At 42.2% G+C, this 25,292-nt stretch overlaps 2 protein-coding genes across 2 annotated transcripts in view; both read right to left on the bottom strand.

The window, feature by feature from the left end:
- The window catches only part of Sp3 (Sp3 transcription factor), a 44,684-nt gene extending 32,584 nt beyond the window's left edge, over nucleotides 1-12,100 (bottom strand). The window contains 7 exon segments of the mRNA XM_027420454.1: nucleotides 1,531-2,890; nucleotides 10,648-10,665; nucleotides 10,667-10,786; nucleotides 10,870-11,048; nucleotides 11,301-11,460; nucleotides 11,773-12,038; nucleotides 12,094-12,100. Of these exon segments, the coding sequence (XP_027276255.1) occupies nucleotides 1,531-2,890; nucleotides 10,648-10,665; nucleotides 10,667-10,786; nucleotides 10,870-11,048; nucleotides 11,301-11,460; nucleotides 11,773-12,038; nucleotides 12,094-12,100 (2,110 nt within the window).
- On the bottom strand, nucleotides 11,425-24,056 carry LOC118239111. The gene is made up of 3 exons (XM_035447067.1): nucleotides 23,953-24,056; nucleotides 12,094-12,865; nucleotides 11,425-11,460 (listed from the first exon to the last, which is right to left on the bottom strand). The coding sequence occupies exons 1-2, from the start codon at nucleotides 24,054-24,056 to the stop codon at nucleotides 12,118-12,120; spliced, it is 852 nt and encodes a 283-aa protein (XP_035302958.1). The 3' UTR covers nucleotides 11,425-11,460; nucleotides 12,094-12,117.
- Between the last annotated feature and the right edge of the window lie 1,236 nt (nucleotides 24,057-25,292).

Below are 25,292 nucleotides of genomic sequence, written 5' to 3'. Positions count from 1 at the left end.
ACGGACACGGACACGGACACGGACACACCTCAGACTCTCTAGAGGCCTACAGATCAAACATTGAAAAGCCCTATTCGAAGTCCAGTGGTGGTGTACACCTTTAACCTCAGCACTCAAGAAGCAGAGGCTGGTAGATATATCTCTGTGAGTTTGAGGCCAGCCTGGTCTACAGAGGGAGTTCCAGAACAGCCAGAGCTATAGAGAAACTCTGTCTCGAAAAACCAAAAGTCTATTCTAAATCAGTTTCAGAAACCCAAGGTACAATAATTTCCAAATGCAAATGTGAGACTCAATGACAGCCCCACCTTTCTAGACATATATCTCAAATTCCTAAGAACAGGAAGAAGAGAAAATGGGGAGAAAGGCAGATCTCTGAGTTTCAAGCTGCCTGGCCTATAGAGCTAGTTCTAGGCCAGCCAGGGCTACACAGAGAAACCCTGCCTTAAAAAACAAAACAAATGAACAGTAAAAATTGGTACATTTTTTTAAAAAGTGATGATGGAAGTCACTTCAATTACTTCAATTCTGTAACCCAATTTAAGACTTTAGAATCAGACAGACTGTAAAGTTTTAACTGTATAATCTCCGCAGAAATGTAAATGTGAGTTAGAAGAATTAAAGTTATAGAAGTGCAAAATGAAAATATTCAATGCTATCAATAACAATGATGCTACATTTTAAGCTTCATTATTTAATCATGCCTACAAAATATTCAATGAGTAGACTTAAAACATCTACTGTATATACTTATTTAGTAGCTATTTCTAACTCAGCCAATTTTAATAGCACTATCACAAAACTCAAAATATTAGGTATGGCCAGTATCCACATAGTTTCCTAGTCTAACATCTCATTTTATACAATGAAAAAACTGAATTTGCAGGAAAAAAAAAATAGCCAGAATCACATATCTAGTAGCTGAGACAATTAAGTATTCTTAACTTCCAGCACCTTGTTTTATTATGCCAACCTAATACTCCACCCAAATACCATATATACAATGTTTAACTCAGCCAGGCATGGTGGCACACATCTTGAATCACAGCACTGGGAAAACAGAAAGTGGCAGATCCCTGTGAGTTCAAAGCCAGCTTGGTATACACTATACACTATAGCAAGTTCCAGGCCAGCCTTGGGATACACTAAATCAACCCCACCCTCACCCCGCCCCTAAAAAAAAAAAGTCAAACTCATCCCATACCAAGAACAATTTAGACACTCTCCTGCCAAAAAAAAAAAAACAAAAAACAAAAAACAAAAACCTATGATGTCTGATAATACCAACCAGATGCCAAAATAAATATGTACCTGTTGTAGGAAAAAAAAATGTTACTAGTACAATAGAAAATCTTTCACTTCAAATATTACAAAGTTTCAAAATGAACAATTTGGAAGATACAATGATGCCTCCTTACATATAAATACAAGGATGTAGCACTTTTAATGAATGTCAGATGCTGATAAACAACTAAAGCAAAGTTTTCCTGTTTATTATCATTGTACTTTTTATGACATAGCATTAAGACTCACCTGCAGGACTGTCAGCATTCTCTCCTGGATGTAGCTGTATACCAGTAGAATCTATAGAATTTACTGTAACTGTCTGTAGATTTGGCAACTGACCAGTGCTTAGACTAACTGGAGTTGAAGTCAAGGCTCCACCTGCTGCGACTTGACCAAGCGTGAGTGTCTGAACAGGCGTCAAAGTTATTTGTTGGGCAGCAGTATTCTGTATCTGCAAATTCTGCAAGTTCTGGACCCCTTGTACTTGAAATGTTTGCCAGGTTATCTGTCCAGAAGGGGTCACTGTCTGTGCCTGAATTAAAAAGGTTCCAGGATTCAGCTGCAACTGAAGGTTTTGCAAAGCCTGTTGTGATATATTTTGACCACTGGCTTGCACACCATGGATTGTCTGTGGTGTAATACCTTGCACAATTTGGGCTTGACTGGTTGGCTGCTGAGAATCTTGAAGTTGTAGATGTTGTACAACAGGCTGTGCTGTAGAAACCTGAATATTTTGAGCCTGTGTCTCTTCAGAAACAGGCGACTGAATATAATTTCCCTGAAGATCTGAAGAATGGACTTGCCCACTAGAAGTAGTCAAGCTATTTGTATTTTGTTGTAATATACCTGTACTATCTATCGTAACAGGCAACTGTGATGAAGAGGATGTTGGCACAAATAAATCTGTATCAGCATTAGTTTCATTAACATCAGGAGAAACCCGCTCACCAGTCCTTTCTGAATTGTCTGAACTATCCATAGCTTGTCCTGTGTTTATCAAATGTCCATCGGCATTAATGCCTGCAGTCATTGTCTGAGAACTTCCCGAGAGTCCCAAAGAATCTAGATCGACACTATTGATTGGTACAAAGGTAATATTTCCTGGCAGACCAAGAGGCACATTAGCAACTACTTGAGTTTGGCCAGGAAATGATGAACCACCAATTGCAACTCCCTGAACCTGGACTTGACCAGTCTGTGGTATGAGATTCTGGATATTAGCAGGAGGTGTTCCAGAGGCAAGTAAGGTTTGATTAGAGCCAGGAATGATCTGAATTTGACTGTTTTCTTGATTTATACCCCCATTATCTGAGGAGCCTGTGAAGCCAATCTGAACCTGCTGGGCATCTGTTGACTGAATCTGTGGTATTACTTGATACTGAACATTGGACACTGTACCATTTGATGAATCTGATCCTGGCGCAACTGAAAATATTTGTTGATTCTGCAAATTCTGAAGGGGAAGGACATACTGCCCACTTGATGTAGCAGCACCTGGAATCTGTACTAGATTACCAGCTTCATCTTTTATAGTTGTAGGTGTGGCTGACAAAACCTCCCATCGGTTTGGTGCTCCTCCTAACTGTGCAGAAGCCAAATCACCTGTCTGGATGAAGAAAACAAAAATGTTGTGATGTATTTGTGATAACTTAATCCAATTCCCAAAAAACCTCACCTAGTATAAATCCTACTATGTAAAAATGAAAGCATCTTAATAAAACAAGAGTTCAAATACAGAAGCAATGCTATATACATACCATAGCAATTTTCACTTCTAGCTGTAAGTTACTATAATCTTAGTACATCCTATTTAAATGAGGAAGTGTCTTAATCAGAATATTCTAAATTATTTGACAACCACACTTTTTTTGGTGGAGGTGGGCAAGATCTCACTATGTTGGCCAGACTTGTCTTGGAACTCATATATCCATGTGATTTTTCAGTCTCAGCCAAAGCAGCTGAGAAATTGGGGGGAGGAGGGGGGCTGCTAGCAACACAAATTGATCTTTTAATCACTCATCAATAATCTTTAAACTGTACACAACAGAGGGGTGTGAGCAAGATTATAAACAGGACATTGTTCAAAGAGTATTCAATCCACTAAAAATACTTAAGTAAGCCAGGTAATGGTGACACACACCTTTAATACTGGCATTCGGGAGGCAGGGGGCAAGTAGATCTCTGGGTTCAAGGCCAGCTTGGTCTACAGAGTAAGTCTCAGGACAGAGAGAGCTAGGAGAAACCCGGTGGGGGGGGGGGGCTTAAACCCAGACAGGATGGAACACAACTGTAATGCCAACACTCAGGAGGCTGAAGTAGGAGACTGCCTCAAGTTTAAGACCTGCTTGGGCACTAGGTGGTGGTGGCACACACCTTCAATCTCAGTACTCAGTAAGTAGAGGCAGAGTTGTGGGCCAGCCTGGTCTACAAAGCAAGTTCCAGGACAATCAGGGCTATTAAAAGAAACCCTGACTTGGGGGTGGGGGTACCGACCACCTTGGGCTATTAAAGCAAGCCTAGGCTTTATAGCAAGACTTTAAAAGGAAAAGCAAACCAAAAGAAAAAGAAGAAAAAAAACAAACAAACTGAACATCAGGTACCATTGGGGGAAGGAGAGAAAAGCATGATGTTTGTTACCAAGCTATCAGAATTAGAAGAGTAAAAGAGTAAATCTGTATTATTGTTATATCATAAATCTAAAAAAGCTACAATTTTATCATGGGTAAACCACCACTCTCTAAATATATGTATATACATTTATATACTATAATACATATATACATACATATATATATATGTATATGTATATATGTATGTATATTTCTTTTTTTAAAGGAACTCCTGGAAGGTGCAGGGGAGACAAAACTTAAACAACCACATAGCCCCTGGGTAATGTTAAGGCTCCTACCTATAATCCCAGAACAGGGGAAGCGGAGATGGAGGGTCATCTGGGATCCAAGGCCAGCCTAGGCTATTAGTAAGGCCTTGTCTCAAACAAAAACAACACTTAATGAGAAAAAGTGATTGTCCTGAGACTATACAGCAGAGGTCAAGTCCTCAAAGTTTTACTACTAGCTAAATGCTAGAGAAAAGAATGTGGTTTTGCCTATTACTCTAAAATCACAGTAGACTATGAAGCATCTATGTTTTATACTCAGTAACAGACAAGAATCATCCCCATGGTTTATATATTCTGCAACATTAGGAAAATGCCAATGCAGGCAAACAATGCAAAAAAAAAAAAAAAATCCTACATGACAAGGTCAAAGAGCAGATTTTTTTTAAGGGAAATCTGAAATTGGGCTTTTCGTTTATATGTCCGGAACCATAGTTACACACTCTTAAAGCAATCCTGTGGTACTGTTATTAACATCTATACTTCACAGATAAGAAATACAAGAGACAAGTCATATAATTATCATTATCAAACAGCAGAGTATTTAATAGTAAGGGTAAGTGCCTACCCCAGACCCCAATCCCCTCTCAAACTGTTATACTTGCCCCTCACTAAATGAGCAGGAGTAAAGTTATACAAAGTATACTAAGACCAGTCGTAAAGACACTGGAAAAAAAAGACCCTATATGACTTACTTACCATCAAAATAAAGCCATTACTACCTCATTTATTACAGATCTGTTTGTGATTTACAGTAACTGGCACTGAACAATGGAAATATATAAATATAGCTTGCCCAGCAATGTCAATGTAGGTATGACTGAGCATCAAGGAATTTTTGTATTATCCAAGAGTACTGTTTGAGAAGTCAGCCTAGTTTTTAACTTACACTAATTTTTGCAGAAACTTTTTTAGAACAGTACTTGAGAATACTACTCTTTGAGAATATAGTGAGACATTAAGAAATCCAATACTTAATTTTCAGTTAAAAGGTGTATTTCAAAGAATGAACTACAGTTCATCTTTGATTTAATGCAAACAAGAGCATATTTGTGAAGATGAAATAAGCATATACAAGCAAAACAAAATCTGTCCACAAATGGTTACAACTCTATTCAAAAGCAAACATAGACACACATGCTAATATAATGTGAAAAGAGGAATATAATAGCCACATAACCAAAGTACAATGTGGGAACACAGAAGATGGGGGGTAGGGGTGAGGACTGTTCACACTAAAGATAATCAAGTCATTAAAACATAAAATTTTACTTTGGTCAGTTAGAGGCATTAATGAAGGTATAGAGACAATAAAATCCACAAAATAAAAAGAAACCTTATGAGTTCAAGAGGGTCCAGGAAAGGCTTATATTCATAGACAAAAGAATAGGGGATACAACCAGATACTTCTATCAAGACTTGTAAATGGCTTTGTAGATCCTGCTGAATTGTTTGGACTTTATCCTACAGATAGTAAATGAGAACTATAAAAAGTTTAAGTGATTGGTACAATCACATCTGTATTTTATAAGATAAACTAAAGACCCAGTGAAGGAGATTTAAATAAATGCAGAAGAAAATAAAGGTGAAGAAACTCAACCCACTACAAATCTCCAGGCCTGCACTAAAATAAAATACACTTAAAACTGATCTTCAATGTTTATATCAAGGATCAGGCATTGAAGTCACTTTTGGTTCAATCTTGACTTGGAACTGAAACTATAAACATAAATAATCTTTCCTAACATTACAAAACAATGTTTTATTTCAGTTTTTCAGCATTTTAAGAAAACTGAAATTTAGTCTATTTTATATTAAAATCTGCATAAAAATAAAATCCGAAGGGCGTTGGTGGCGCATGCCTTTAATCCCAGCACTCAGGAGGCAGAGGCAGGCAGATCTCTGTGAGTTCTAGGCCAGCCTGATCTCCAGAGTGCCAGGATAGGCTCCTAAAGCTACACAGAGAAACCCAGTCTTGAAAAAACAAAAAAATAAAAATAAAATAAAATCCATTCATCATCTTAAGTTATTGTTCCACGGAGAATCAACTGTCAAATTTTCCACTTGCATGAAATTAACAAATATTCTTGGGTTTTATAGAGGAATACAGTACTTTATACTATCCTAAGCTAGTTTTACAAAACTGGTATTTTGTCCATTTGCTTTAAAAATGACAAATGTATGATATACAACTGGTATTTTTTACAAGAGTAATAAAATAGATAATTAACCACCGGTAAACAGCTTTCTAGTCAACAAGTTCCTTGAAAATACACACAGCTACTCAAGTATCAAGTTGCATAAATACTATGTCACCTCTTCAGAGCTAAGTAAACTACCTTACCAACTTCTGGAAGTATACATAGTTAAATGAAGGGGAGGGCGCTGCATATCTTACATAATATTATATATTAAAACTTTTGTGAATAATCCTAACGTGAAAAGCATTTTTAAGAAAAAAAAAGTATTTAAGGAGAGGTACAGTGGCTTATACCTGCAAACCAAACACTTGGCAAGAGAACCTCAAGTCCTGAGACCCACCTAGGCTATAGACAGACTGTCTGAAAAAGAAACTGCATATATATGCACACACATGTATATGCAAAGCATTATGTAATTCCGAGTTATCATTAATTATTAAAATTATGATATCAGACTTAAAATTATATCAGACTTAAAAAAACATCCATTAGATACCTGAAACAAAAAGTACGATCAATATAGACTTTCTCAATAAATTAGTTTCAAATCACTCAAAAGAAAATTATAGAAAGTATATGTGGAATGAAAGAAATCATCGACAAAAATGACTTTGAGACATTAGTGACTAAGAAACTATAACCAATGTATGTAATTCCACAATGAGCAAGTTCTAGATAGCTCAAAACATACAAAGCCTGAAATCTAAAGCCCTTTCCTTCATACAAGTTCCATCAACATACCAGTGAAAAAGATCAAGTACACTAAAACCAAAAGGAAAAGTGATAAATTAGAAAGTCATCTAATAACAAAAGACAGTAACTGGAAATACTACCGAAACAAAGGAAACAAGGGAAGAGCTTAGATTGCTTTAGTTGTCAGATAACCCTCTATGTAAATTTCCAAAGAATACTAAGCCACTATTTTTATTTCCTATTAGAAAATGAACAAAGAAAACATCATCTAATATCAAAGTTGGCATTGTAAAATGTGTGTTTTCACACATAACAAGGTGAAAAGGACCATAACCTACAGGAGCCCTGGGTGGTAGCGGCACTCCCAATGATATTGCTATAGCAATTCATGACAAGTGCATTCTCCAATGCAATTAAGCACAGAAACAACAGGGTGAAGACTGAAAGAAAAAGAAAAAAAGGGAAAAAAATGATCTGTCTTCTTGGATTGTACCAGTGGAAAGGGAAAAGAAATTCTCAATGCATTTTGACAGAACAATTAACTTCTTAGACCCCATAAATGGCTTTATAAAAGCCAGAAGGATGTAACTGAAAACCAGAACAAGTGTGAAACTAAGGTGGAGTAAATAAAACAAAGTTCTTGGGCATATAGTCAAGTAAAATTTCAATTAGAACTCAGACTTCAATTACACTGTAGGGACTTCCCCATCCCTACCCAAAGTGTGGGGGTAGGAGAAACAGAAGGCAAGGCTTTGCAAATGCTAGGCATTTGCAATCACTGTCCCTAACCTACATCCTACCTCTGTAGGTCTTAATGGCAAAATAGCCTACTCTTGAAATGAGTTAAAATTCACCCTTTAAATTGTGCCAGAATTTACCTGCAAAACTAATAAACACTAAATTTATAACTTACACCAGTGACTTTCGTAAAATTTGCTTGTATAGTCTATTTCACTAAAGTACAAATAAGATAATCAAATTTGTGCAAATAACTTGGACAAGTTAATATATGCAGAGATCTCATATTTCCTAATTATTAGTAATAAAACACAAAGAAATTTTGCTTTACCATCTTTGGATGTCCATGTTACAGGACATTATAGGTGGAACTGCTGTGACTGCCTAATGTTTAGCGTTGCACAAACACCCTTGGCCAGGAACCTCTTTCAGAACAAGTTCCAAACTCAAAATGGTATTTAAAACAAGCCTGTAGTGAACACTGGCTTTTCAAGGTACTTTTCATCTTGAAATACCAAGCTAAACAACTGGCATTAGGTTGAACATCTGCCCTTGACTTTAGACACATTTAGATATGTTAGACTAGAATCTAGATCAGAAAATGGACATTAATGGAAAAACTAGCAAAACTCAAAATCTGCAGCTACCTCAGTAATACATCAATGTTCATTTCATAGATCTGAAAAAAAGTGCCACAATAATGGAAGTATTAGGGGTGAACGGTTTAAGTTAACTCTGATTCAATATTTCCAGTTTTGTTATAAATCTAAAAACATTTCACAACTTTTTAACACAACTTTCAAGACACTACTATCCTCTAGTCATCTCCAATTATGTGAGTACTTAAGATTTATTGACCTCAGTATAGTTTTAAATATTGAAACTATTGAACTAGTTTTCTGAAATGCTACAGAAAAATTTGAATCACTTTTAAAATGGAAATTAGCTTTCATTTTCCACTAATATTAAGACAAAAATACACAAGACAGCTAATGTTTTTCACCTTATTCAACTTTCAGCTCAGTTTATTTCAACTTTGCTCAAAGTGAGAAACTGAAAGAACCCTGAGTCTTATCAAGTACCAAAATGCACCCAAAAAATGCCAAGTTTGGGAGTTCTCTAGCCAAACTGTATTTTCATGTTATTACTGTTAATAATGAGCTCAGATTGTTCAAGCTCATCTGGCAAGAAATGTGTTCTTGGTAATGGTCTGATAGTTCAGAGAATCTTAAAGAAGCATGGAAACATTACACACACACATTCATATTCTCTCTCTCTCTCTCTCTCTCTCTCTCTCTCTCTCTCTCTCTCTCTTCTCTCTTCTCTCTTCTCTCTCTCCTGGAGTCAGTGTACTAATCCTATACCAGACTACTAAAATATATGCTTTTATCCCTAACTTTCTTGTCACCATCCCCTTCCCCCCATCTGTAAGGGCATTTCTAAACTTTGGTAGAGTTACAAGAAAATTTTACCTCTGCAGTAGCTTATTAAAGTAACCAATAAACTTATTCTGGCATTTTGGGACTGGGGGAATATAACTTTTATAAGTTTACTAACCCATCTATATTTAAAAATAATTTTCTGAAAAAGCTTGTTTACATTTCGATCTGCTTTAAAAAAAAAATAAGACATTAAAAACACTCTCACTGCCCATAGTATAATTTAAGACTAAAATGACCTATTTCCTAATATAGTGTAACAATTAACTAAATGCCTAGACATTATTTGCTACACAATAGCAAACTTTTCTAACAGTGACAAGTCAAAGTGCCACTACAGGAACTGGTTCCTACAAACCCACTTCTAAAAAAAATTAGTCTTGAGAAGTGTTTTAACAACCTAATACGTGAACACACCTTTTCACAGTAGGGCTAAAAGAGCAGCAATGACCCACACAAACGTAAAATGCACACTGTCTACAGCACCTTAATTTTATACTGAGTCTTCACATTAGACTTCCAGCTCCTCTCTGTCATAGACATTCTAAAATCTCCAAAACAATGCCAACACATCCCTATCAGACTAGTCATAAAATTCAATTTTGCCAACCAAATTCAACTCTTAAGTATGGGGTGCACTAACATGCATGTAAACAAAATAACTTTCATCTACTTTTTGTTTCTAAGACCTATATTCTAGCCAATTTCAAAGGCTAAATAAAGTATTACTATCTAACATAGCCTCCAACTGTTTCATTTAACCCTATTCAGGAAAAACTTGTGCTAAGTTGTAGCAGTCTGGAAAAGCCAGCAATTGTGAATGGTCAGGTTTTTTAAAAAAGGCAATAAAGGTATTCGTTCCTTCGTATAAAAGAACAAGCTCTTTAAATGATTTACGGCCCAAACTAACCATGATCTGGGAACTTCAGCAAAACAGCCCAATTTTCAAAAACTCTAGAAATTCGAGCCACTGCTTCTGTAGGTGATACTATCTATGGCCGATAGGCTGTGCCTGCATATGTAGTGCTGAGAACGATTCCCAAGCCCTGATACCAATTACTCAAACATCCATTTTGGAGGCCCATGCCCACCCCCCACCTCCTCCATCTCAGACTTCATTTTGTGAAGAATTTTGCGCGCGATGCCTCAGTGACAATCTCCGGAAAGCGCGGGCGGGCCGGTCTGGGCTCCCACCCGGGAGGCGAGCGGACAGCAAAGCGCGGCGGGGCCGGGCAGCCCGCGCGTGGCGACCGCGCGGCGGCGGAGAGGCCTTTGGGCGAGCGAGCGGCGGCCGGGCGGGCGAGCGAGCGAGCGGGCGGCTGGCGCGCCGCAGGCCCCGGGATGGCCGGGCGCGCGGGGCCTCGGCGAGGGCGGGCGCCGCCGCGCGCGGACTTACCGCTCCGGCGGCGGGCGGGCGCGGCGCGGCGGGCGGCCCCGGCGGCGGCGGCCGCCTCCCGTTCGTCGTCGCCCGGCGATGGCGGCCCTATCTTGCTGCAGGTAGCGGCCAGCAGAGCGAGCGGTGACGGCTGAGTGTCCTACCCGCGATGGGCGGGTTCAGAGAGGGAACAGGGGGGGTGGCGGTTAGGGGCGGGCCCGCTCACACAGGAAGTGCGCTCGCCTCCGCGCCGCTCCGCGCCGGCCAGCCGGGCCCGCGCTCTCCTCCTCCTCCTCCTCCTCCTCCGGGTCGACGGCGCCTCTCCCTGCGCTCGGCCCGCTCGGCGGCCCCGCGGCGGACGGCTGCGCGCCGGGCCTCCCCTCCGCCCGGTTCCCACCCGGGAGGGCGCGCACACTTGCACACTTACACACGCACAAAAAAAAAAAAAAAAAAAAAAAAAAAAAAGGCGGCGGGCGGGCGGGGCGCGCGGGCGGGGTCCGGAGCGTTGGCGCCTCGGGGCGGGCAGCTCTCCGGGGCGGGGGAGGGGCGGGCGGGCGACGCGCGCGGGAGGCAGGCAGGCAGGCAGGCAGGGAGGGAGGGGGAAGGGAGGGACGGGCGAGGGGAGGAGAAAGCGGCGCGCGGGGAAGCCGGGCCGCGCTCAGCCCGCTCCTCACCTGGGCCGCCCGCCAGCCGCCCGCCGCGCCCGTTTCCGTGGCTGCTGTGCTGCTGCTGCTGTTGCGCTTGCTGCCTGCAGAACCTCTCCATGGCCCGCCGCCGCCAGCCGCCGCTGTCCACGTCAGCACCCTTCCTCTTGTTTTTCACGCTTTTCGGGAGCTGCAAGGCACATGCGCGGGAGGGGGGTGGGGGGGAGGAAGGCGGTTGCCGGGGAGGGAGGGAGGGAGGGGCCCGCGGGCCGCGGCCACATTAGCGCCAGCCCGGCCCCGGCCCCTTCCCCTCCCCCCCCCGGCGGCGGCGGCGGCGGCCTCGGGCGGCGCGCTCCCTCCTCCCCTCCTGCTGCCCCGCCCGCCGCGGCTGTAACCCTCCTCCTCCTCGTTCCCTCTCCTCCTCCCGCGCTGCCCCTGCCTCTCCTCTCCTCTCCTCTCAGCTCTCCTCCTTTCCCTTCGCGGCGCTTCGCTGCTCTCGCACCGTCAGTAACTCACATACGCCCGCACGCCGGCCCGCGCCCGCACACAGGGGGATGGCGCTTCCCGGCGGACTGGCCGCCCGCCCGACCCGGCGGGCACTGCGGCGCTGCTGGGGCTGGAGGGCTGGACGCTCGTGGCTGGCTGCTGGCTGGCTGCTGGCGGGGGGAGGGAGGGAGGCGAAAGGGAGTGCGGCTTTCCGCCTCCACAGACACTCGGTCGCACACTCGGGGCCGGGAGCCGGAGGCGGCGGCGGCGGCCCCGGGCTGGCTGTGGGCGGCAGCGGCGGAGGCAGCGAGGGTTGCTCTCTCTCGGCTTTACGTACCGGTCATAGTGTGTTTAGGACACCTCAGGCGGGGCTCCCCGCCGCCTTACACATGGTGAGAAGCGAAGGCGGCGGCGGCGGGAGAGGATGCGGGAAGCGGCGGCGGACACGGCCGGAGCGGTCCGGGGATTTTTTTTTTCCTATTTTGATTGACTGTGCGGGAAACACAAAAGGTGGAGCCTCCAGCCCAAAAGGGGGGAAGAGGGTGACAGCCCGCCCGGAAGTTCCGCCCCTCTTCCCGGCGCTCATTTGCCGCCACGCTCTCCGTCGGCTGCGCTCATTGGCCCTGGAGCCTGTCCGTCGCTCGGCCAGGCGGCAGGCTTCCTGTTTGCCCCCGGGTGGAAGGGGAGAGACAATGAGCGGCCGTGGCGCTGTATGTTCCTGAGAACGGCCCCAGCTCGCGGCGCGTTTACCCCGCTGTGCCTGCCTCGTTCCTCGGCTGCCGCCGCCGCCAGGCCCGAGGCACAAGCCTCTTCTACTCGTTGGCCCTTGGAGCAGGCCTCTCCAAGCTGTCGGGGAGCTGAGCTGGGGAGGAAGTCCGTCCCCGGTAGCTCCGGCTCCACTCGACGTCTCCTCCATCCTGGCAGCCGCCTGAGCCGGATCTCCCCAGGGCCTGGGCTCTCGGAGCTGCCTCTTGCCAGAGCTGCCAGAAGGCCACCGCCGCTCAGCCCCAAGGCTGCCGCTGCGGTCGCTGCTGCTACTGAGCAAGCCGGACCCGCCCCATGAGCCCTGGGGGAGGGAGCTGGTATTGGGGGAGACACCCCCTCCGAGGCTGGAGGAGGACTTTTTCACACACGTTCAACTTTAGGATCCGCAGTCGGGATCCATCGCCTTCCCATCCCCACCCCCAGCCACGTTTTATGGACACTAGAGGCAGGCACTTAGAGCAAAAAGATATCTCAAGTCGCTTCATAAGGGAAAAAGAGTTTTGATTCGGGCCGGTGATAACCAAAACAGACTTAGCTATATTTTACTTGATGAAGCACCATCACCTTTTTTGCTGGACACACTTAGTCCCTGCTTCTTAATTCTCCTGAGGAAGCAAGTCAACTATTGTCAGCCTTTGTTAAAATAGTAAAACTCACTGAAGTGCCCTTCACCTTGGGAGCATTTAGGTACACTTTTTCCTTCCTTTGACATCCTTAATGCCTTGCAGTCATTCAGGAGAAAAATGCTCAGGTTCTCTGTGTGTCCTGCCAACAAGAAACATAGCTGCCTATTAACCTTTAGATATATTTGCTAAAAGGTTAAATTCAAGATGAGGAAACACTGCCCACAATACTCCTTTTATTGCAAGTCTGTCTCGAGCAAGAATCCACATTCCAATTAGTGTAGTTATTTATATAATGTTGTGAAGTCTAAACATTTAAACTAATTTTATGTGCACTAACTTAAAGTCTTACTCCATTTGCCAAAAAAAAAAAAAAAAAAAACCACGAATCTCGGTTCCAGAAGACTTATTTATATTTGTTATCTATGCTCATAGATTAGGAAATCTGTGCTTATTGTGCAAAAGATTATCAAAGACTTGTCCTTAAATTATAAGTCCAAGAATAGGATTCATTTCTTCTAACAGTAGTTTTTCCTATGTAGAATGGGCTGATTGGAGGAATAGAGAAAGAGGGATAGATGACCAGATGGAAGAGCAACATAGAGGGGACACCCAAGTAGAGTGGGAGAGGATGTCACAGAGTTGTTGCTTTGTCCCTATCTGGATAGCTCTAAAAAGAATATTTCAGACATTTGCTAGTATTTTTAATGCTGCAATGACAGTGTTCTGTATTGTGCCATACATGTACAATCTTTTTAGATCACAAAAAAAGATAACCCAAACTAGGTATCTTGAAGCATAGCTCTGAGCAAAATCATCACTCACAAAAAATTTTAAAAATTTAAAACATCACTACAGTCTACACCCTGCCCTCTGTCCGGCAGCGGGTGCCCTAGCCTCAGAGCCCTCATCCAGTGGCTGATGGAAGCAGAGGCAGACATCCACAGATACACACTAAACTGAACTCTGGAACTTAGTTGCAGAGAGGGAGGAATGAAGATCTAAGGGGTCGGTACCAGATTGGAGAAACCCACAGAAACAGCTGGCCTGTACAAGGGGGAACACATCGACCCCAGATGCTGTCTGGGAGGCCAGTACAGGATTGATCCAGACCCCAGAACATAGATGTCAATGAGGAGGCCTCTGCACTCAGGGAGGCCCCTAGTAGTGGATTAGTATTTTTTCCCTGGTGTAAGAAGGGACTTTGAGAGCCCATCCCACATGAAGGGATGCATTCTTGCCCTGGACACATGGGGAAGGGCCTAGGCCCAGCCCAGGATGATGTGGTGGACTTTGCAGAGCCCCCATTGAGGGCCCTACCCTGCCTGGGGAGTGGTGAGTGGGTGGGGTGGGGGGTAGGTGGGGTGGGGGAGGGGAGGGAGAAGGGATTGACATGTGAAACAAGCTTGTTCCTAATTTGAACTAATAAAAAAAAATCACTAACTACTACAGTGAGATTCAGTACACTTCTCCAACCACACTTGAAAGAGTTAACTGTTATATAGACTCTTTTTGTTTTTTGAGGCAGGGTTTCTCTGTGTAGCACTGACTGTCCTGGAGCTCACTCTGGACCAGGCTGGCCTCAGAGATCCAACCTGCCTCTGCCTCCTGAGTATTGGAATTAAAGGCATTCACCACCACCACCCCACTACTACAGATTATCCCAAGATGACAGAAAATGAAATTGTCTCTTGAAAGAATACTTTTTTCTTAACTAGTGAAGACACATGCAAAGCATAATGCTTATAATTATATAATACACACATGTAGTAACTAATATAATTAACAAAGGATTAACATGTTTTGATATAGTCATTGGATAATATTTTCAAAGTATAAATACCATGAATAAATCTCAAAAACAAAAAATAAGATCTGTTTTTCCCCTGTTCTCATGCCTTGGCCCAGTTTCTTGTCATGTTTTCTCTTAAGATTTTCACAAGCTATTCCTGGACAAGAAACAAAACCAGATCACCCTATTCCCCAGTAGACTAGGACAAAAAATTGGTAATAACACCAGCTACAACTCCAAGAAAAGACAAAGAAACCAAGCTGGAGCTGTAAAATACTTACTGAGCAGCTTGAACATTTATATGGAATCATGATCAGCAATTAGTCTTACCATATCTAGCTGAAAATGTCAGTACTGTCTGGATAGTTGTGCATCTTTAAATGGGCTCTGATTTTTTTTTTCATCTACTCCAATGAGGTGGTTCAGAATATGTAGAACTTTGAACTGATTAGGGAAAAAAAAAAAAAAAAGAGTTACAGAAGGGTGAGTTTTAAAACATACCAAGTATGTGGATGTAGATAATGCTGTAGCCATCAGTTTTGTCACAATGACACAATCTAGAGTCACCTGAGAAGACAGACTCAATGAGGGATTGTTTAGATCAGGTCGGCCTGTGTCTATGAGGGACTGTCTTCATTAGGTCAATTGATGTGGAAAGACATAGCCCACTGCGGATGGCATCATTCCCGAGATCTGAGTCCTGGGCTGTCTTAAGAGTGGGGACAATAAGCTGAGTTGTAAACATGCAAGCATTCATTCACATGTGGAGGTCATGTGTCAGGCTGAAGTTCCTAGTTGCTTGACCTCCCCCATAGAAAGGACTATAACAGAATTCTAAATTGAAAGGAACTTTTCTCCCATTAAATTGCTTTTGTTCGGGGTATTTTATCACAGCAACAGAGTGACACTAATACAGAAATTCACTATAACATTCCTCAAGAGGATGATAGATACTAAGTTTTAAATGGTTAAAGAAGAAAATGAGAACCAGTCAGATGACTTAGCAAATCAGAAGGGCTTGTGGCCACACCTGACAAACCCTCTCCTACAAATTGTCCCCTTCCTGTGACAACAAGCCTCCCACAAACACCATAAATAAATAAATGTAAAAATGGAAGGAAAATGAGATTTGAATGGATTTCCTAGGTGCTGTGCTTATAAGTCAAGTTTTACTTAAGTTAGACTGAGTATATCACCATCATTCTCCGTATGTTGTCTGAAATAGTATATAATTACTTTAAAACAAAAACAAAGATCTTTTAAATGAGTACCTGTAAACAGAGTGAAACAAGCCTTGACTGACAGGTATAAGTCAGTGACTCAATATGACTAAGGGCTCAAGCCTTAGTCACTGGGGAATTGGACTGAAATAAAGACAGGGAGAGGCCGGGCGTTGGTGGCACACACCTTTAATCCCAGCACTCGGGAGGCAGAGGCAGGCGGATCTCTGTGAGTTTGAGGCCAGCCTGGTCTCCAGAGCGAGTGCCAGGATAGGCTCCAAAGCTACACAGAGAAACCCTGTCTCGCTATGACCTTGCCTTGGTCACTAAGAGGTTAGGTGCCTGCCTCATGGCAAGGAACCAATCAGAAGTTAGCTGGTGGTGCTATGCTTTATGGCTCTGGGTGTGCTTTACAGACAAGTGCACAGCAATGAGGCACAGAGCATAGCAACCACCCTTGGAGGGCTATGGGCCATAACAACCAATTGGCCAATTGACACAGGTCAAGCCCTCCAAGCCTAGAGGCACACCAATCCTGAGCCTGTGCATACCCCTAGACACTCACCTTACGCTGCCCTACAAGATTGCTCGGCAGCGGGTTTGAACTGTCTTTGCTAGCCATCCGCCATGGTGGGTGGGTGAAAGACCCAAGCTAACATGGGGTTAGCTTGTTAAAAAAAACAATAAAGCCTCATGCAGTTTGCATCAAGCTCTCGAATCTGCCTGGTGATTGGGGTGACCACGGTCGTGGTCTGGGACCCCGGATACCTGAGTTTTTCCTGGGTTCTAACAACAGTTAATATGGGGTTTCACATTCGTGGGTTATGGGTACCAGAGGACACCCATGGCCCATGGGTGGAAAGATTTGGATGCAGAGCTAAAAGGAAAAGGAGGCCAATGCACAGACTCAAAACTTTGCCATGGTCACAGACCTCTGTCCATTTGTTCTAGACATGAACAAGTTTCTTGCCTTTAAAGAAAATTCTCCATGTATGCCAGACTTGGTACATTCTTGTAATCCCAACACTTGGCATGAGGCCGGAGAATCTCAAACTGAAGGCTTGCTGGGCTACACAGTGAAACTGTCTCAAAATAAGTGGAGAGAGATGGCTGGTTACCTCAGTGGACAAGTGCTTGTCTAATATGTCAGATACCCTATGTTCAGTCCCCAAACCCAATATGTAAACCCTCCATGGGATGGTGCAGTTGCCCCTGGTTGTTGTGTTTTTTCCTTATGCAAGGTCTCAACAGTGAGCCTTCCTGACACCAATTTCAACATTCAACACTGTAAACACTTCCTCCTGAGAACACTCGCCTGCTTAAACCTCATCTGCTTTCCTCTCAAATGAATATTTCTCCATTTTAGCCACAGTGTCCAATTTAACATACACAAAATCTAGAGCAGTGAAAATGCTTTCTATTTGTTCCTTACAGCAGCCACTAACCACACACAACCATTAGTACTTGAAATATGACCAGTGTGGCCACAAGATTGACTTCTTTTATTTTAATGTATGTAAATTTAAATGGCTGCCTGTGGCCAAGGGCTAACACATTGGAAGGTACTACCTTGAGTCTCTGCCTTCTTCCAGCCCCTACATCTGCATACCATTCTAGACTCCATTCCTGGTTCTTTGGACTTTCCTCCGGAAGCTCGGCATTCCTGAAACCCCAGCCATCATCTCTCAACTCAGGCCTACTTCTCTAATTATCTGCCGTCACCTGGGTTCCTGTTCCATATCCTTAGGCTCCGTAAATTCCTCTTGAATGTGTCACTTAGCCTCAAACTGAAAACATTCAAAACGTTCAAAACTCCTAACACAACAACGATACCATCATTTTTTCAGAATTCCAGGAAGGAGTCAGGTTTGACACATGTCTCCCCAGCTTTCCCAGTAGCAGAAGCCATGTGGTACCCGCAAGGTTTCCTGCATAATCTCTCTTAATGACTTGTTTGTTAAAACCACAAAATGCATTGACCCCTATTCTGCAAGACACCGCAAGGCTCTTACCCTCAGGAAAGGTAATCTACATAAAACCCAAAATGTAAAATACACAGTGGTAGATGGATTGCCTAACATTCCTGCGTTAGTTTTCTGCAACACAAAAAAATAAGACAGATGAAATGCATTGTCAAAGAATGCTCCCATTACTCTCAAACCACTGAGCATCAGTCAGTCAACAACTTCTGGGTGGCATCAAAGCATGCTTTGCCCTGGCCAGGTCTGCACACTCCTGCTACGTCTGTCATGCTACTCATTTTCTTTTTCCTAGTTCCAGGTCATTTGTGGATCCTATGCAAGGATATCCCTTAAAATCCCCTCCTGTTCCACACCTAATCACTCATCAGGATCCCCCTCCCTGTGTTCCTGGCAACTCAGACAAGTCTTTAAGCTCAGTGCAAGCCTTCTTATAAAGTCATCACTGCCCACCCTCAGTAATTCCCTACTCTTTAGCCTTCCATTGCTCTTGTATCATACCCTCCATAGTTCTTGTAAATCATGATTTAACATTGTCAAATACAGCCTGACCATAAACATTGTACTCACAAGCAGCTCTTACCTTCCGTGTTTTTGTTTTGTTTTTCTTTTCAAGACAGAGTTTCTCTATGTAGCCAAGGCTGTCCTGGAACTTGCTCCATGTACCAGGCTGTCCTTGAACTCAGATATCTGCCTGCCTCTGCCTCCCAGATGCTGGGATTAAAGGCATGTGCCAACATTTTTGAACAAGGCATTAATTTTAATGAGCTATAAATTTGATATTTTAGTATTAATGGCTCAAATTTCTTATTTCAATGAAAAGAACTATTCAGTGATAATGACCTATTGATTGGAAAGGAGCTTTAAAAAAAAGTATTCACCAGTTGAGCAAACAATCCTAAACTGTTAAAAAAAAAATAGAGAGAGAGATGAGTGATGGCCACATCTGTAATCCAATCCAAGCTCTCAGAGTCTGAGGAAGGCAGCCTGCAAGTTCAGGCTAGGCTGGGCCATATGTCTCACTGACTCATGATAGATTCTCGGAGATGTGGAGTTATTACGTTCAGATGTGTACCTTTTAGTGAGTCAGCAGCCTCCACTGTATAGTGTCCTACCCTTGGTCACAAAGATGGCCCTTCTTAAACTAAGTGGGTCACAAAACTAGAAGATTGGGAGGAGGAGGGGACCTAGAGGGAGGGAGAAGACAAGGGAGTATGTGGAATGAAAGTAATTAGAATAAACTAGATACATTTATAAAATTATCAAAGAACAAGTTTAATTGATAAAAATTTTAGTATACAGAAAGGGGTATTTTTCCATCTTGGGGTATGGAAATATAACATAAAAAATATAATAACACTAATAAAACCAAATAAATAAAAACCAAACTGAATAAAATAACTTACAAAGCAACATTTGTGTTGTTATGTATCATCTAACATGTAATATATACAAACTTAACACATAATAATTAAGTTGCTCTGTCATCTGATTTTAAGAAATTTCTATACTGCTAGGCGACCCCTAACGTAAGAGTTCTGTCATCATGACAAGTGTCCTTAATTATGTGTTTCATGAGTTGTTTTCTCAATCGAATCTGTTAAAAGTATTTTTATTTAATTTCCCTAGTCACTCTTTTTTCCTGAAAGCATTTGAATGATCTTATTTCTGCCGTTCCAGTTTGCTGGTATGTTTTTCCTTCTCCACTCTACTTTGACTGTTCTGACTTCACACTCCTGTGAGATAATCTTTCTACTTCATATTTCCTCTACCCTGAACTGAATAAGCCACTTATCTGCTTATGTTCCTAGTCTACTCAAGTCATCTCATCGCCTCTTTGTATTGACTGACCCTCCCTCTAGTTTTGTGTAACAAGCTTACTGCATGTTTCTTCTTCCAAACCATTGACATAATGAATAAAATTGGTCCTAATAGTGATCGCTGGAGCTTTGTGGCCCATCTATTCCGACCCATTCCACACTCTGATATCAAAATCAATGTTTAATCGACTTACGTAGTTCATCCCTAGGCCACACTTAGCTAACGTCTAGATTCGTTGTTTGTATACATTTCATAGTACTTCATCCCAAAGTCTAAGGAACTGGTTCTTGGCTTCCTCAGCTGTTATTTATGTTAGACTCTGCAATTATTTCATGACAATGAGGCAGATAAAATGAACTCATTCTAACTCTCTTTAAATTAAATCATAACTTTCTGATGTTTCAATTGTTGATTTCTTACAAAATCCACCAATTCTTTCTCTATAGATATTAATCTTAGTAATCGTAAATCATGTGCCTGGGGTGGGGGAGGGGTATTTAGATAATGAACAATATTTTAATGAGAGATTTGCTTATTATAACTGTCAAAGGTATAAGATAAAACATTTCGAGACCCTTTTGTCTTTATGGAAGAATTTGAACATCTATTAAGAATCAGGAAGAAAATATTTGAATTACAATAGTGAAAACTCAGGAGTTATAATCCATAGAACTATACCTTTTTAACAGTGTTATTGTATGTAAATTACACTTTGATTTTTAAATTTTATGTGTATGAGTGTTTTGTCTGCATGTATGCCTGGTGCTCCTGGAAGCAAGAAGAGGGCAATGAATCCTTTTGAACTAGAGCTACAGAGGGTTGTGAGCTGCCATGTGGATCCTTGGGATCAAACCAAGGTCCTCTGGAAGAGTAACCAGTGCTCTCAACCACTGCCATCTCTCCAGCCCCTACTTTTTCGTTGTTGTTGTTTTGGTTTTTCAGGACAGGGTTTCTCTGTGTATTAGCCCTGGCTGTCCTGAAACTCACTTTGTAGACCAGGCTGACCTTGGTCCTCCTGCCTCTGCTTCCTGAGTGCTGAGATTAAAGGCGTGCATTATCACTGCTTGGCCAGCCCCTTCTTATAGATTCCTCACTCTAGAAGGCCCAGTTGAAAGGCTGGAGATGCTGCTCAGCATAGAACATCTGCCTATCATACGTAAGGCCCTAGGCACAATCCCTACCACTAAAAAAAAAAAAAAAAAAAAAAAAAAAAATGTTAACTGGGATAAACTACTTAAGTCAACTAAGCATTGATTTTGATAGCAAAGTGTGAAGCAGTTTGGAATGGATGAACTATAAAGTTGCAACCATCATGTAAGTTAAAAAGTTGAGTAGTAGAAGGAAGAGATCCTATGAGACCATCACAAGGGGCCTGGAGATGTAACTAACACACACATAGTGGCAGAGAGCATGGAACAGGTCTCTGGAGAGTATAACATTGACTATTCATGTGGAAACTTTTAAAATTACATTTACTCTTTTATTTATTATAGCACATGCCCATGTGGAACCAGGGGACAACTTGCAATGGTTGGTGCTTTCCTTCCACAATATGAATCCCACCAGAGATCAAACTCAGGTGGTCAGACTTGGCAACAAGCACTTTTAACCACTCAGCCATCTCACTGGCCCTGTGGAAACTTTAAGAAGATAAACACATATGAGCGCAAGCTCAGAAACGAAAGTAAGTTTGAAAAAAATACATAAGGCAATGGAATGGAAAGAAGCAAAATCTCCTTAAAGCTTGTTTAGTATACACTAAAAGGGAGTGCATTAGAAGGCTGAATGAATAAACAGAGTTCCCTGTAAACACACATACCTACATCTCCTGGAATATAACAGCAAGATAGTAGAAGAGACCTGTGTGCGCGTCTGCTTTGTCCTCCTGAAAGCAAAAAACCTTGTACATAGTAGGACCTCAGTAAATGTATTGGCTAGATTGATATTTAACTTCTGCAGCCCAGTTGTTCCTGATTTGTTTGGGTATTACTTTTATTTGACCTTTCTTTCCTCCTTCCTTCCTTCCTTTCTTCTTTCTATTAGGATTTGTGCCTGGTGCCAATGGAAGTCAGGAGGGCACTGGGGATCCTGTGGAACTGGAGCTGGTGATGCTTTCAAACCATGTGGATGCTGGGAACCAAGCTTGGGTCCTCCGCAACAAATGCTCTGAACTACTGTGCCATCTCTCCAGACCTAGAATTTATTTATTTGTTTGTTTATTTTGTGTATTTTGTTTGTTTGTTTGTTTTTCCAGACTAGGTTTTTCTGTGTAGTTCTGCCTGTCCATCCTGGAACTTGCTCTGTTAACCAGTCTGGCCTCAAACTCAGAAATCCAAGTGCTTCTGCCTCTCAAGTGTTGGGATTAAAGGCATGCACCAGGCCAGGCTAGAATTTTATTCAATTATTTATACAGTTGTATGTAATCACAGGTGCCTTTAGAGGCTAGAAGAGGGCATTAGATCCTTTGGAGCTGGAGTTACAGGTGGTTGTGAGCTGCCTGACGTGGGTGCTGAGAACCAAACTCAGGTCCTCTGCAAAAGCAGCAGGTACTCAACCACTGAGCCATCTCTCCAGCCCAAGGAAGGCATTTTTTAAGATGTCCCTAAATTTGAGTCATCTGATATTTTTTCATCATGTCCAGACTGTGTCATCGGTTTTGGGTCCGATCTTATTTTTAGACTCAGCAAATGTCAGTGCTTATTTTCATGGTTACATTAACCATTATGGACTTTAAGTCCACAGAACATCATTTAAGCAAAAGGAACTAAATTAAATCAGTTGAGCAAGATCATATAATTAGAGTGGGTTTTCTGATTCGAGATACAGTTCTCACATTACCGTCTCAAAAAGGGCAACATCAAAATTGCTTCATGTTTAAAAAAAATTATTTAAACTTAGAAAATGACAGTGCTCATTGCCCAAGTTCGTCTTGAAGCCTTGAGACATTAGTCTTCTATCTATGCATATATATTTTCTTTTGTAAAAGCTGGGTTATAGACATATGCTAATTTTAATTAGCCGTTAAATTTGAATATACCGTTTATACCCTCCTATGTAACAAACATCCCTTGCATCATTTTTAATGTTTGTATAAATTTCATGGCATAGATATGTTATTTAATATGCTTATAGCTAAACATTTGTCCAGATCTGTGCAAACTTCCAGAGGTCTAAGATTACATGCCGTTAAGTATACTGCTAGGTTTCTTTCATTATTTTTTCTGCTTATTGTTTTGTTCTGTTTTTTGAAATTAGGTCTCCTTGTATATGCCAGGCTCACCTTGAACTCTCTGTGTAGCTATTGACAACCTATACTCACAGCCCTCCTGCCTCAGCCTCCCTAACACACCTGGCTACTAACTCTATTTTTATTTTATTTCTGGCCAATTTGATATCATCACAAAATCAATGTACCCCTACCTCCTGTTTTGTTGACTTTGACTAATGGGTGAAAGAGGGCATTTTTACAAGATTAGGACCTTTTCTGTGATACCCTTTATTAAATTTTATTTATTTGTTATTTTATGTGTATGAGTGTTTTGCTGCATGTATGTTTTGTCACCACCTTTGTGCCTGGTACTCACAGAAATTAGAAGAGGACATCAGATCTCCTGGAATTGGAATTAGAGACATTTGTGAGCTACCTCATAGCCTGGGGTCTTAACTGTAGAGCCATCTCTCCAGTCCTCATCATTTTTTTCTTGAAGTGACATTAAATTTTCTATCTCAATGATGTCTTCATATTTGGATGTTGCACTAGAGTCATTTATTTTTGGTCTGTGTAAGAGTTTTGGGGGGTTGGTTGTTTGGATTTAGGGTTACTCTGGTTTTTAACAGGTTTGGGGTTTTTTTTGTTTTGTTTTTTTACATTTTTTTATTTGTTTTGTTGCAGGGGCATGCAGACTCAAAGGACAGTTTGTGGGAATTGGTTCTCTCCTACCATGTGAGTCTAGGTGTCAAACTCAGGTCTTTGTGCTCAGCTACAAGCACTTTTACCTCCTGAGCCATGCCAACAGTGCCTTCTTTGGTTTTAATGTAGAGCTCAGTTCTGAATCTCTGTCCCTCACCACTGAGCCCTCAGGGAACAGCAGCACCGCCATGGTCCGTTGGTGCTTTCCTCTCTAATGATGCAAGGTCCTGCTCACCACAGCTCCAAACTTTAACAGAGGACAAAAAAATAATAATAATAATAAATAAAATAAAATAATAAAAAAAATAAAAAGACAAATTCTAAAGCACACTGACTTGGAAACTGACAGATTCAGGCTGCACCCAACCCCCAAAGAAACGCATTCCAAAGGTAATTAACAGAAAGATTAAAAAAAAAAAAAAGATTCCTCTATTTGTTTGTTAATTTTTGGATTTTCGAGACAGGTTTCTATGTGTAGCCCTAGCTGTCCTGGAACTCACAGAGATTCACCTGCCTCTGCCTCCTGAGTGCAGGGATTAAAGGTGTGCACCACCAACAACCCAGCTTGATTCCTCTTAAAAAAAAAAAAATGTTTCACATCAAAAGCTTTACATTAAATATAAGTAAATAAAAAAGGGAAGCTGGTGTGTGTGTGTGGGGGGGGGTATAGTTCAGTGGTAGAGGCGTGCTTAGCATGCACGAGACCCAGGGTTCAATCCCTGGCACCTCCAGTGTTTTCAAGGGCTACCTGCTTTCTTTGCGGGGCGTTGGTGGTGCACGCCTTTAATCCCAGCACTCTGGAGGCAGAGGCAGAGGCAGTCGGATCTCTGTGAGTTCGAGGTCAGCCTGGTCTCCAGAGCGAGTGCCAGGATAGGCTCCAAAGCTACACAGAGAAACCCTGTCTCGGAAAAAAAAAAAAAAAAAAAAAAAAAAAAGGAAGCTGGAGGCAAAAGAAAAGCCTGGTTCAAAACTGTGTAATCAGGTTCCTGTTGTGATAAACACTGTAACACGATTTCTAATAGGTCTTAATAAAAGCCCAGAGTCAAATATTAGGGGTGAAAGCTGAAATATCAGAGAAGCAGAGAGCCAGCTATTAGAGTTCTTACAGCTACAAAATCCTCAGACTGAAAAGAGACTGAGTTACTGTCTCCTCCCGCCTATATTCCTCTCTGCACCCAGCCATATCACTTCCCGTGTGTCTGTACAGACCTCTATGGTTAGCTAGTGGCTAGCTCCGCCCTCTGATATTTAGGCAAACTTTATTTGTATAAACAAGATATCACTACAAAACACCATTAGCAAAAGCAGCTTGGGGAGGTAAAGGGTTTGTCTCCTCATACAGCTCACATCATGAAGGAAGTCAGGGCAGGAACTTGGAGGCAGAACTGAAGCAGGAGCCACGAAGGAACACTGCTTATTAGCTTGC

The sequence above is a fragment of the Cricetulus griseus genome, chromosome 6 (assembly GCF_003668045.3).
Source record: "Cricetulus griseus strain 17A/GY chromosome 6, alternate assembly CriGri-PICRH-1.0, whole genome shotgun sequence".
Taxonomy (NCBI): domain Eukaryota; kingdom Metazoa; phylum Chordata; class Mammalia; order Rodentia; family Cricetidae; genus Cricetulus; species Cricetulus griseus.
The sequence above is the reverse complement of the archived record's forward strand: the minus strand, read 5'-3'. Positions and strand labels throughout refer to the sequence as shown.

Excerpts from the sequence above, each read along its gene's own strand:
- LOC118239111 (XM_035447067.1), bottom strand. The coding sequence starts at position 24,056 with ATGGCGGTGCTGCTGTTCCCTGAGGGCTCAGTGGTGAGGGACAGAGAT. Across the intron at positions 12,866-23,952 it reads CTGTTGGCATGGCTCAGGAG|CCTCGGAGGGGGTGTCTCCC; the intron begins GTAAAAGTGCTT and ends GTCCTCCTCCAG.